Raw genomic sequence first — 14,225 nt, forward strand, 5'->3', positions numbered from 1 at the left:
CTTACAATACAGGAAAGTGGAGGATAAGGGGATAAGCAGAGTGGGGGGGGATGATAGAAGGGAGGGCATGGGGAGGAGAGTGCAATTTGAGGTCAACACTCATGGGGAGGGATAGGATCAAAAGAGAATAGAAGTAATGGGGGACAGGATAGGATGGAGGGAAATATAGTTAGTCCTATACAACACAACTATTATGGAAGTCATTTGCAAAACTACACAGATTTGGCCTATATTGAATTGCTTGCCTTCCAAAGGGAAGGGGTGGAGAGGGAGGGAGCTAAAGAAGTTGGAACTCAAAGTGTTAGGATCAACTGTAATGTTCTTACCACTAGGAAATAAGAAATACAGGTAAAGGGGTATAGAAAGCTATCTGGCCCTACAGGACAAAAGAGAAGACAGAGACAAGGGCAGAGAGGGATGATAGAAGAGAGAGCAGATTGGTCATAGGGGCAATTAGAATGCTTGGCGTTTGGGGGGGGAGGGGAGAAAAGGGGAAAAATTTGTAACCCAAAATTTTGTGAAAATGAATGTTAAAAGCTAAATAAAAAAAAAAAAAAAAAAAGAAAATGAATGTTAAAAGCTAAATAAATTAATTTTTAAAAAAAGCTTTTGCATAAACAAAATCAATGTAACGAAGATTAGAAGGAAAGTAGAACGCTGGGAAACAATCTTTACAGCAAGTGTCTGATAAAAGCCTCATTCCTCACATATATAAAAAACGGAATCAAATTTATAAGAATATAAGTTATCTCCTAACTGATAAATGATATTAACAAGCAATTTTCAGATAAAAAAACCCAAAGCTATCTATAGGCACATGAAGAAATGTTCTACATAATTTTTCATTAGAGAAATACAAATTACAACTCTGTGGTACCATTTCATACCTACCAGATTGACTAATATGACAAAAAAGAAAAATAAATGTTGGAGAACATGTGGGAGAATTGGGACAGTAATGCACTGGGTAGAGTTGTGAACCAATCCAATCATTCTGGAGAGCAATTTGGGACTATGCCCAAAGGGCAATCCAACGGTTTAATCCAGCAATGCCTCTACTAGGTCTGTATTCCAAAGAGATCATAAAAAAGGAGAACAGACCTACATGTACAAAAAATATTTATAGCAGCCCTTTTCATACTGGCAAAATATTGGAAACTGAGGGTACGGATGCTCATCAATCGAGAAATGGGTAAACAAGATGTGGTATATGAATGTAGACTACTGTTGTACAGTAAGAAAGGCGGAACAGGCAGATTTCAGAAACACCTGGGAAGATTTGTATGAACTGATGTAAAGTAAAATGAGCAGAACCAGGAAAACACTGTACACAGTATCAGCAATGTTGTGTGATGATCAACTATGAATGACTCAGCCCTTCTCAGCAACACAATGATCCAACACAACAACAAAGGATTCACAAAGGAAAATGCTAACCACATCCAGATAAAGAACTGACAGACTCTGAAGGCAGACTGAAGCATACTTTTTTCATTTACTTTATTCTTTTTCATGTTTTTTTTTCTTTTGATCTGTTTCTTTTTTACAACTGTGACTAATATGGAAATGTTTTACATGACACTGCATATGTAACCTATATCAAACTGCTTACTGTTTTAGAAAGAGAGGAGGGCAGGGAGGGAGGAAAATTTGGAACTCAAAATCTTTTAAACATGAATGCTAAAAATTGTCTTGACGTGTAACTGGGAAAAAAATTAAAATATTGTTTAAAGAAACTAAATACAAAGTAATCTGAAGATGTGGACAGACACTGACTGTTGGAAGGGACTGCATAGGACTCATGCAGGAAATGGTTCTTAGGCTGAGTGTTGAATGACTCTTCAAAGTACAGATGAGAAAGGATAGCCTTCCAGACTGTGCAAAGGCATGAAAGTAGATAGTGGGGTGTTGTGTTTGGGGAAGAGAAAATTAGGTTGGAATGCATAGTGTATGAAGGGGAATAATGTGTAATAAGACTAGAAAGGTAGCTAGAGCCAGACTGCGAAGGGCTTTGACAAATATTTAGAGGGGAATCTATATTTGATTCTAGAGGCAAGAGAACCAGTGAAGGTTTCTGAGCAAGCAACATGATGAAGAATACCACCTGGGCAGCTGTGTGGGAGCAAGGAGACTGAAGAGGAGGTTATTGCAATAGTCTAGGTAAGTGGTGACAGGGATAGTTGCAATATGAGTGGATAGAAGGGATAGGTGTTATTGAGGAGAGGAAGATGATGCTAAAGTTGCAAACATGGATGAATGGATGGACAGTAGTGCCCGTGACAAAAGTAGTGAAGAAAGCTGATTTAGTGGGGGTAGGGTAGGGAGGATGAGTTCTATTTTGAACATGTTGAGTGTGCTATTCATACAGCAAAACAGTTCTTATAAAACATAAAAAACCCCAAACCAGAAAAGCCAAATACCAAGAAACATGGCACCAATGTTATGAAGCATGCTAAGAGTGAGTGAAATGCCAAGGAAAATAAACAGAAGAGAGCAATAAAGAGAAACAGTAGGGTTTAGATGCAGCTCCCAGCAGATCTACTGATGGCTGCAGGAAATTATAAAGGACAGAGGCGATGAACTGGAGTGCAAATGATGAAAAAAAAAAATATCAACCTACAGTACCTTAGTTGCCTCAAAGGGTTTCATTGTGTTACACTTAAGGCATATCGGTTGTACTAGTGTATCTGCAGCTTTTGTTAGTGTTAAGTAAAGTATGATCCACTTCTATGGGAATCATTATACTCAGACAGTACTATGCTGAAGGGGCACCAACCACCAGGGCAATATGGTGGTGCAATGAAAGGCTGAAGCAGAAGGGGCAGTACAAGTATAGCCCAAATGCCATTCTACAGAATGGCTTCTAAACACCTTCTGATGAGCATATCTGAAAATGCTCTTATTTGCCCCAATTCAAACAAAAAAGGCAAAAGAAAATTTTAGGGAGCTGAAAATGACCATATGTTTTTTTTTCTAGTAAGTGGTTCTGGCACTTAAAAAGAAATACATCATTAAATATTTCATAATACTGGTGAAAACCCTCAGCAAACTATGAAACAATTTTATGACTTTTTTTCAGAGAGCTCTTTTCTAAACATCTTACAAACCTGGTTTATTTTGGTTAAGTTTGCAAGTCTTACTCTGTCAGGTATTAATGAATCAAGTGCCTGATTTTGAACAGAATAAAAACATGCTGTTTCTGTATGTGCTAATGACGCAAACAACATAAAAAAAAACTTTTATAAGGAGAAAATTTCATCTTCTAGAACTGCCTGAGGATTTCACAAATTTATCTTTTATTTAGAGAGGATAAGCTGATATGTAGACAAAGATATATTTAAATGACTGATTCTGTCACCTTTAAAATGTAATCATTTACTTATTTCAGTAATGTAACTGAACCATCATTTTGGAACTATTGGCTCACTTGAGAAAAGCAAAGTAATATTATAAGACATTACAAAGTTAAAATTGAGGAAACAGACTTAATATTTGGCAGTATTTTAGATTATCTCCTCTTACCCCCTAGTCTTTTAATCTCATTGATATAAACTATTCTATTTAGACTTATTACAGAAAAAAATTATGAGAACACTGCTTCATCATGTAGGCATCATAACACTTGTGCTATTATATTAATAAACATGTTATCACGTAAATTAAATGTTAAGGAAGTACAATGTGCAAGACTAGGTATAGAAAGGATATAAAGATGAAAAACAAAATAATACTTGTCACCAAGGTCTAAAAGGTGAAAGAAAAAACTGCATAAAAATACGTATAACGTGAGCTAGATAGTAAGGACAAAGAAAGATCCTAGAGAAGATGCTATAAGAAATATAAGAAAGAAATCACTATACTTGAAATGGGTCTTGAGAGAATAGAAAGATTTTACTAGACAGATTATGTAGGAGGAAATTCCATCCAGAGGGAACTGCCTGCTTAAAATCATGTTAGAATGGAAAGGATGAGATCAGGGAATAGCTTTTGGTTTAGATCTGGCTGGAATACAGATTGGATGAAGTGCAGAATCAAATAGAAATTGAAAGGTCAGTCAAAGCCAGCTTATGGAGGGCCGTAAATGTGAAGCTAGGGTATTTCTATTTCATTTTAGAGGTGAAGAGGAGCTAACAAAGGTTTTTGAGCAAGGGAGTTTACACCTGTATATTAGAAAGCTTATTCTGGCAGTGGTGTGAAAGCTATACAGAGAAGAAAGGAAATAGAGTAGGGAGACCATTTAGGAAGTTATTACAACAATCACAGATTCAAGGGATTATTGTGTTAGAGCTGTAAAGGACTTCAAGGGCCAGCTAAACCAATCTTCATATTTACAGGTGAAATGATTTGTCCAAGATCATAAAAGTGACCAAAGGTGGAATGTGAACCTCTGGGAAGGACGCTGACTCCAAAGCCAATGGCTGTGCTATCACTTCCTTATCTGTGTGGGGCATGAGGAGGGCCTTGGACTGTGGCAATGGTTGACCAAGAGCAGAGGATAATCCTGACCAGAAATGGGGAACAGCAAAGCAGAATCAGTCCCATGTGTCATCTGATTGGATGTGTGGAGGAAGACGGGAAATCAAGAAAGACTCTGAGGTCTAGAGCATAAGTGACAGGGAAGGGAGTAATGCCCTTAAGTTTTGTTAAAGAAATGAGGGATTCAACTTTGGACATGTTGCATCTGAGACACCAGGAAGATACACAAATGGAAACATTTTTTGCTATCTCAGGGAATAAGTAATTTCTATTTGGTATATTCTAATTTTTAGAGATTCTATTATTTCTTGATGTCTATTCTAGTTTTCAGAATGGGTTTCTCTTCTAAGCTACTTATTTGTCTTCTAATTCTTTCCTCAGCACAGTTAGGTGGCACAATGGAGAACGTGCGGAGCCTGGAGTTAGGAAGACTCATCTTCTTGAGTTCAAATCTGGTCTCAGATACTCATTACATGTGTGATTCGAGGTAAGTCACTTAACCCTGCTTGCCTCAGTTTCCTCTTCCATAAAATGAGCTGGAGAAGGAAATGACAAACCACTCCAGTGTCTTTGCCAAGAAAACCCCAAATGGGACCACAAAGAGTCGACACAACTGAAATAACAACAAATCTTTCCTTTAGAGTTTCTATTTATAATTTTTAATGTCTTGCTTAATTTCTTCCAATTATTCATGTAGTCCTTGTGGAAAAATCTATTCCCTCTCTGAGTCTCCGCTTGCAGTTATGGAATTACTTGCTTTCCTTTGGGGCATCTTTAGATTTGTAATGATTTTTGACACTGAATTTAGCAAAGTGAGTAGGGTGTAACATAATTACCAAAGAAGTATGTAGGAGAAGCAGCAAAAAAGAAGTAATTAAAGAGATATATGACTAGAAAACAAGTAGGCCAGCTGAGTAACAAGAAAGAGCATGAGAGCCAGTGTCAAGCCTTAGTGTTCCACTGGTAGTCATGCAGTCACAAGATTTTGAGGAAGATCTTTAGCATACTAGGTGAATCGATCCCCTGTGAAGGATTTAAGAGCGGACATGAAGAAGAGTCACATAAAATGTGAAGGTTCAGATAGGTTGTGATATGAAACTGGGAGTACAGGGAGTACCCACATTGATGAGATCACAGGTCTATCAAAATATCAAAGTAGGAGACTTTTTACGCATTACAGAAAAGTAGAAGTAGAAGTTACTTCTTGCTTATGTCTTTAGAAAATGTAATGCATTACTTCTCCACGTTAAAGGATGGGAAAAATTATTTTATTTATTAAAATAAGTTTTTGTTGCTATCTTTTGTTTTAACATTTCCAGAATTTCTCCTGGGATCTATTCCTCAACCCCTCCCATTATGGTATCCCATATAACAAATTTTTTTTTTCCAATTTATTTATTTAACTTTTTTAACAGTCATTTTCACAGAATTTTGGGTTCCAAAGTTTCTCCCCCCTTATCCCCTCCCCCCACCCCAAAACACCGAGCATTCCAATTGCCCCCATCACCAATCTGCTCTCTCCTCTATCATCCCTCTCTGCCCTTGTCTCCATCCTCTCCTCTGTAACAAATTTTTTTTAAAGAGAAAAAAAATCAGTAAAACCAATCAAAACATTTTTAAAAGTCTGAAAATATACCCAATGTTCCATGTTCATGGACCTCCCACCACTACAAAGGAGAGCAGTGGGGTATCTCATATCTCTTCTTTGGGGCCAATGCTGATTCTTTATAAATTATAATAACATTCACTTTTGATTACCATTTATGTGGTTGTAGTCATTATGCACAGGGTTTTTCTTGGGCATTGTTTCACTCTGCATCAGATTATGTAAGTCCATACTTCTCCGTATTAATCATATTTGTCATTTCTTATAGCACAGTAATATCCCATTATATTCATGTAAAACAATTTGCTTACTGTTCCTCAGTCAATATTCCTTATATATTTTCCTTTCCTTCTCTACTACAAATACCTTAATTCATCCCTCTGGTAAATAATATTTAACACTATTTTAATAATCTCCTAACAGATCAATCCATCTCTCACCTTCTTCCAATCTATCCTCTTTATTTTAGATAATTAATCACCATAAGAAATAGCTCTGATTCTCTCATCTTCCATTTTAAACAAATGTTCTATGATTTCCACTGTTTACCAAACAGGTTGCAGACTGTTTAGGCTGGAAGTCAAGGTCTTCCTCAATAAGGCTGCTATTTACTTTTCCAGCCTTATTTCCTTTCATAGATCCTGTGATTTGGCTACAGTAGACTACTTGCCATTCCCTGAACATGTCACATTTTTTTCATTCTTAGGTCTTTTTTTCATGTAACTACTTTTGCCTGAAATGTCTGTCTTATCCTGTTTTCAAATGGTTGAAAGACTCAGTTCATATGACTGAAGCATTTCCTGCTCTTCCAATTAAAAATGGTCTTAAGAATGCTTATAGCACCTCGCTTAGTTGGCACTCACCAAAGGCAACTATTTTTGATGATCAGTAAATCTTTAGTGAGTTTACTAAGAAGTTTATGAGACTTTACTGTAATGCAGAAAATTATGTTAAGTTGTATCTCTTTTAAGATAAACTACATACACACATACATACGTAAACTTATGTAGTGGCACAGAGTTAAACCCAAAGATCCAGTAATTACAATAAGGCCTCTTTGACAAAAACTGCTGGGAAAACCAGAAAGCAATTTGGTAGAAATTAGGTCGAGAACAACATCCATACTGTATTCCAAAAAAAAAAAAAAAAAAAAAACTCCACAGGAAAGGGGTGCCTTTTAGATGTATGGGTAGGGGAAAAGTTCATGGCCAAACAAGCAAGAAAGAGGATCAAAGATGTTAAAATGGATAATTTTGATTTTATAACATTAAAAAGATTTTGGATAATTTGAAGCAGTTAAAATAAGAATGAAAACAGGTAACTGGGAAAACATTTTTTTGCAGTAAGTTTTTCTGATAAAAGTATAATTTTTAAGTTATATAAGGAACTAATTTCAATTGACTAAGAGACATTACCCAATCTATTCTCCAACAGATTAATGGTCAAAGAATACGAATAGGCAGTTTTCAAAGGATCCAGGCTATCAATAACCATACTAAAAAAAAAAAAGGCTCCAAATCACTAAAAATTAGAGAAATGGAAATAAAGCAACTCTGAGGCTCCATCTCACTCCTATCAGACTTGCAGAGGACAAATGAAGAAAATGAAAAATGTTGAAGAGATTGCAGGGTAAAGGCATATTGGTGAGCTGTGAATTGGTGTAGCCATTCTGGAAAGCAATATGGAATGATGCCCACCAGTGACTGAATCATGTACCCTCTGAACCAGTGTTAAAATTACTAAACATACATCTCAAGGAAATCAGAGAAAAAGGACCAATCTGTAAACATGCATATTTATTTATAGCAGATCTTTTCAATTTAGTCTCAAATTGGAAACTAAGGAGGTGACCACCAATTAAGGAATAACTCAACAAACTGCGGCACATCAATACAACAATATAATTGTGCCACAGGAAATAATGAAATGGGCAGTTTCAGATGAAACTGGGAAGACTTCTATGAACTGAAGCAGAGTGAAATGAGCAATAGTGGAACGATTTATATTCAGTTATAGATGTTCAGTCATTTTCAGTTTTGTCTAATTCTTCATGACCCCAATTGGGGTTTTCTTGGGAAAGACAATGGAATTTGCCATTTCCTTCTTCAGCTCATTTTACAGATGAGGAAACTGAAGCAAATAGGATGAAGTGACTTGCCTAGGGTCTCACAGCTAGTAAGTGTCTGAGGCTGGATTTGAATTTAGGAAGATGAGTCTTCTTGACTCCAGGCTCAGCCCTCTATATACCGAGCTGCACAATTTATATAACACCATAAAGAAACACAACTTCCAAAAATTTTAGAACTCTGATCTTTGAAATAATAAACTACAAATCCAGAAGCCTAGAGGAAATATGCTATCTACCTCATGCCAGATCACTACCATAAACCACCTGATGGATTTAAAATGAAAAAATAAGACATACATTTTTGAACATTGTCAATGTGGAATTTGTTTTGATTAACTTACACTTACTTATTATGAGTATTTTCTTTTCTTACTGTTCTAAGGAGAAGACAGGGTAGTGAGAGAGATTATAAATGCTTGAAAAGTGGTTTTTTTTTCAAAGAGCGTAAACTGTTGTTTTGTTCTTCTTTCTCAAAGAGGACCATGACATCACGAAGGTGGTGCCGTGAATTGGATTTAAGTGAGTGAGGGCTGTGCAAAATCAACCAGCCTCATTTTCTCCTCTGGAGAGAGCATAAATTAGAATTATTCCAAGTGATTAGGAAAACCTAGCATTATTTTTATCTAATATATAGTAAGGTTTCATTGATTCTGAGTTTACTAGCTTGGAAATGGTGGTCTCGTTCAAGCTGATTAGATTGAAGTTTACCACTCTCCTAAGCACGGTTTATTAATCAAATGAGCAGTATAAGTAAATTATTGTCAGCATGTTTAAACTATTTAAGTAAATAGCTTTTATATACTTTAGAAATGTTCCCTTAATAACACACAATATTAATTGTATATTATTTATATATTCTTAAGACCATTCCAGATTGTTAAGATTATCTGGCCTAACTACATATTCATAGCATTAATATTCGACCAAAAAGAATTAATTTGCCATCTTTCTCACTTTGAAAACCAAGTTCGTAAAGTCTGAACAGCTCAAGTACTTGCATGAAGTTTGAGTTTTTGTATTCATTCACTGATAGGCCACTCTCTCACAATGTTAGATTCACAGGAACCAAAACTGCATAAAGTGGTATGTTTTACTTATTACTTACTTTAATAGCAATGTTAATTGAAACTTCCTGAATATTAGAGAGTCGTGGATAAAGTCTTCCCTGGGCTAGCTCCTTTTCTGTCAATTGTTCTGTCAATGCCTACAGAGAAAAAAAGTATATAAGCATTTTTTTAAGTCACAGAATCATCATAGGTACCTGATGAGAGGGTACAAAGAGTTATCACAGGAAATTAAACCTACAGGCTTGCTTTGTGACATTAATAACTCTAAAACACCACAGATATTTGAAAACACATTACACAAAAAAAGAGAGGAGCAGTTGGTATTCTTTCTGTTAAAATTCTACCTAGCAAACATGTCAAAAGATCACAGTTATTCTGAAATTGCAAGATACCTCAGAAACCACCTAATCTAATCCTCTCATTTTAGAGATAAGGAAGTTGAGATCTAGAGCTTATAAAATGATTCAGTTAAGGCCACACAGGCAGCAAAACAGGATTTGGCTCCAAATCCACTATTCTTTCCACTATACACATGCTTGATATTACCACTAGACTTCAACAACTATTTCAAAATGAACATTTGTGGCTGTCCTGAAAAAATAAATCTTACTTAGAATTTATGTTGTGAAGACTAGAATTCAAGTAAACCAGACACTTCAAGGAAAATTGGCAATGAATTCAAAGCATTTTTTCCTATCATCAAATGGAAAAATTTAGTATTATATATGTGGTAGGATTTCTGATTTAGAAGAAAATTTAAGAAATATGATTTTTTAAAATTCCTCTACAAAATGCTTATCTTCCTGGTAAGCCAGAAAAGCAACAGGTATACTACTTTGACTGCCAGACTTATTTAACCTATTCTATTAGTATGAATAAGCAACTTATCACATGTTCAAGTTCAATTCAGAAAGCATTTATTAAACACCTGCTATATACCAAGCAAATAAGTGAAACTGGAAATACAAAGATAAAAATGAAATAGTCCCTCTGCTTTCAAAACTTTCTACTGAGGGGGTAGGAATAGAGAAAGGGAGTTAAGCACTGATAAAGCAGTTACCTTTCTAAAAAAATCTATTTAAAAATTATTTTTTGGGTGGTTACATTTTAAATTCCAAACTCTCTCCCTCCCTCCCTCCCCAACCCTCCCCAAAAAGGGCCACAATTTGGCATATTTGTACGTGTGTATGTAAAATCATACTAAGCATACTTCTATTTTTCAGTTCTTTCTCTGGGAGTGCATAACATGTTCTTTTGTAGTTAATTTGAGTATTTGTAATACTCAAAATATCTTAGAGTTCTTTGAAAAATATTACTGTTGCTGTAGATAACCTTCTCCTGGTTCTGCTCATTTCATCATTTATTTCATTTTGGTCTTTCCATGTCTTTCTAAAACCATGGAGCTCACCATTTCTTACAGCACAGCAGTATTCCATCACAATCGCATACCACAACTTGTGCAGTCATGCTCCAAGTGATGAGCACCCCCTTCACTTCTAGTTCTTTGTCACCACAAGGAGAGCTGCTAGAAATATTTTAGAACATACGGATTCTCTTCCTTCTTCCTGATCACCTTGGGAAATGGACCTAACAGTGGTACTGCTGGGCCCAAAACAGTTACCTTTGAAGCTTCTAGAAAGACATGATCACTGATATGTCGAACACCACTGAGAATCACAGCTAGAGCCACACCTAGGATAAAATGTTGTTGAAATAAGTTATTTGGAAAATTTACCTCACATTACATGAAATTTTATGCTTTTCAAAAGAGTTCAAACAAGACATAATATTCATTATGTTTCATTTGATGAAAATTCCTTAGGTTAACAAAAAATGAATGTCACGAAATACTCAGTTCTTTCTGCTAATCCCTCAATCCTGTCATGGTTAAAACAAACATCAACGTTAAATAATTATGTCAATAGGTTTGCTGCTACATTAAGCTTTACTAAAAATAAATGAGACACTAGGGTAAAGCACAAAACATTCTTTGCACTTCAAGTCAAGAGACAGTTTCACATTCCAACTCTGTCACTTACTAGCTATGCAATCTTGGGGAAGTCACTGCTCCTCTCTGAGCCTCAGTTTTCTATCTGGAAAACAAGGACAATAAAATCTGCTCTGCCTGCAGAATAGGATAGGTATGAAAAATGCTTAGGCTTAGTCTTTTCTTTCATGGCTCTTCCTAGTACAGTTCTGGGTTCCCTTAGTCAGAGGCCTGACATTGCCTTATGATGACTCTCCAACATATTTCCTGAATTTTGCATCTCTACTAGCCAGGTTATGAACGAGGGAGTGACTATTTATCAAATAATCACCAAGTATTTTAGAGGTTCTAGGAACAAAATCCTGTAATTCATCTGTCAAATTGTTTTTGCTCATTCTTCCATCCTACTTCCTGACTTTGAGCCTGATGTTATGCCTGGGCTCCGTGCACTTCCGGAGAGGTCTGTGATGATCCCATTGTGGCTCTGAGTTTTGAATTGTTCCAGTATCTCAGGCACAACTCAGGCTAGAGACTTGCAAGCTTTCAGTGCTCCCCACGGGGTCAAATCCAGGGCAAAGTCTGAGCAATTGTCAGTCATCTGGAGAGCTCTCCTGGTTTGGAAGAACACAACTGCTGGACACCCATTGGTCTGGGACCCCTGTCCAGGTTATTTCTCTGCAGGTGGCAAAGCTACACTGCTGCTGCTTGCTTCTGAACTTGTCATCACAGTGCTAGAGCTGTGGCACAGTAATGGTGGGAAGCAGGGAAAGGTCCCTTCATCTCTCCCTGGATCCATGACTTGGAAATGAGTAATGGGGACCAGGGCTACCAATTGGCATTTGTCCCTGTAGCAGTCCAGGACCTCTGCTTGCAGCCTCTTCCCATGCTGGAATGCTCAAGAGGTGCTTCCTGTCAGACTCTTTCCTTTTTACCCAACTTTGGCTGAAAAAAATATCTCAGGGTAACTTTGTCTTAGGATTCAGTATGGGGCATTTTCTAGATCTGTTTGGAGTTTTTGGAAGGAGTCTGTTATACTGCTTCCTGCTATGCTGCCATATTGTCTCTGCCTCCAGTGCTTGCCTCATTTCATTCTTAAAGGTTATGGCAGGGGAATGCAACCCTAGTAGGGCCTACCAAGCTGCAAAGGCTTTGAATCACCTAGTGATAGACTGAGAATCTTAGCTTAGCTAAGTTTGGAAAGCCTCATCACTAGTCTGGCAGCAAGATAAGGTTTTTGTTTTGTTTTGTTTTTTTACTAAACCATTCTCAAAGACCATTTAAATTTAGAGGAAGTACAGATCTGTGTACAAAATTATAGATCCTTGACATACTGAGGTTAAGTTTTCACTTGAAATTCAGGCACAATGAAATCAAGTATTCATGACAACAGAAGTGGTGTGGATGATCCAAAATTAAATATGCTTTTAGGTTTTCCCCCCATTCTGGTTAAAAAGTGTGATGGCTTTTTAATCTTTTTTTTAACGTTAAAATTTCTAGCTCTTAATATTTTGCAGCTAAAAAGGAGCAATGAAATTACATGGCTTCAATGTTACTGCAGAAGGATATTATAATTACTATCAGTATTCATTCACATACAAAATAATGGAGTAAAATGAAGTCTCCCCCCAGACGAAGTATAAAAGTTTTTCTGCTTTCCTAATTCCATCCAAATGGTGACTTTCTTTTTCACCATCTGAATATTTGTAGTCAAAAACATTTCATATTATACTGGATATGTATATTTAAAAGTATAAAAATACTTTTCATATTATAGCAAAATCTTTTTAAACAAATATTTTTTCTCTGTTAGTTTCTTTATGGGTAAAAGGCCTGGAAGAGTGCTCTGCTCTACTGCTTACATGTTCTCCGGCTGATAAATACAAAGCAAATGGATAACAAGACATTTCTTGGGATTGTCTTGATTTTCATGCTTGGATTATGTTTAGTTTTGATTGATCCATTGAAACAGTATTGTATTATAGATTACAAACCTCAAATTTTATAAAAGCTATAAAATCCCCAGGATTTGAAAAATACGTTGTTCTTTTGTAGGAAGAACAAAGGTGAGAACTGCTTAATTCTTTGTGAGGCAAACATTCTTCCCATCAATTTTTTTTTCTTTTAGGGTGTGTGTGCATGTACATATGTGGTTAAATCCAATACTGTCAAACATCTTTGGAGTTTACCTGGGAAAATATAAGCATTGTTTCCTTGGCCTGGGATAAACTGTCTCCCATCTTTTAATCTCACAGGCTCAAATGGACTACCACTAGCAAATAAGCATCGACCCTGTTTAAACAAAATAAAGTATCAGTTAAAGATATCCTTGACAATCATGTGACTTACTAAAATTCACTGGTGAATCCACACAAATTAAGTCCTACAATTATAAAGCAAAAAATTGGGAGATCTAAGTACAATAAATACCAACTAATATTATAACATGAAAAAAACCAAAATTTACACATTAGAATGAACAAGAATATACATTACTGAGTAACTATACAAAATTGTTGCTGACTAATTTCAGAAAAATTAATTTCCAAGACAAAAGACTTTATAATATTTTTGCATTCAATTTTAAACCTGAAAACTCAGAATAAAATGCTAGGCAAATAAATACCACAATCCACATGATACTGTTACTTGTCAACATTACAGAAGAAGGAAAAATGAATATGAAAGTGATACAATATATACTTTTAGAGAAACAAGTATATGACAGTTATTTTTTTCAACTTAGAAAAAAAATGAAGCTTTATTATTGCCTTGAAGGCAGGTACTGAGTTTTCTAATTTCTTTGTATTCTCTGATAACAGTGTACTGCAACAAGAGGCACACTCAGTACATACCATTGACCTAAGCAGCATTTATAAAAAATGTCAGATATAAGACATATTCCTTTCAAGCTTGTCTATAAAATAAATTTTTGTAAAGCAAATAATTTTCCCATAAAGTATC

The 14,225-nt window shown here is 35.9% G+C and overlaps 1 protein-coding gene and 1 long non-coding RNA gene across 3 annotated transcripts in view; one reads left to right on the forward strand and one right to left on the reverse strand.

Annotated features, from left to right (window-relative positions):
* The window catches only part of ME2 (malic enzyme 2), an 81,386-nt gene that overhangs the window by 15,337 nt on the left and 51,824 nt on the right, over window positions 1-14,225 (reverse strand). For both annotated transcript variants that reach the window (XM_072606023.1, XM_072606024.1), the window contains exons 13-15: window positions 13,451-13,553; window positions 10,899-10,969; window positions 9,316-9,414 (exon numbers count right to left, since the gene is read on the reverse strand). In XM_072606023.1, coding sequence (XP_072462124.1) covers window positions 9,316-9,414; window positions 10,899-10,969; window positions 13,451-13,553 — 273 coding nt within the window. The remainder of the gene's footprint in view (window positions 1-9,315; window positions 9,415-10,898; window positions 10,970-13,450; window positions 13,554-14,225) is intronic.
* LOC140501917 (uncharacterized) lies at window positions 1,646-5,346 on the forward strand. Its single transcript, XR_011966428.1, has 2 exons — window positions 1,646-2,160; window positions 4,335-5,346. It is a non-coding gene; the product is annotated as an uncharacterized lncRNA (long non-coding RNA).

The sequence above is a fragment of the Notamacropus eugenii genome, chromosome 4 (genome assembly GCF_028372415.1).
Source record: "Notamacropus eugenii isolate mMacEug1 chromosome 4, mMacEug1.pri_v2, whole genome shotgun sequence".
Classification (NCBI taxonomy): Eukaryota; Metazoa; Chordata; class Mammalia; order Diprotodontia; family Macropodidae; genus Notamacropus; species Notamacropus eugenii.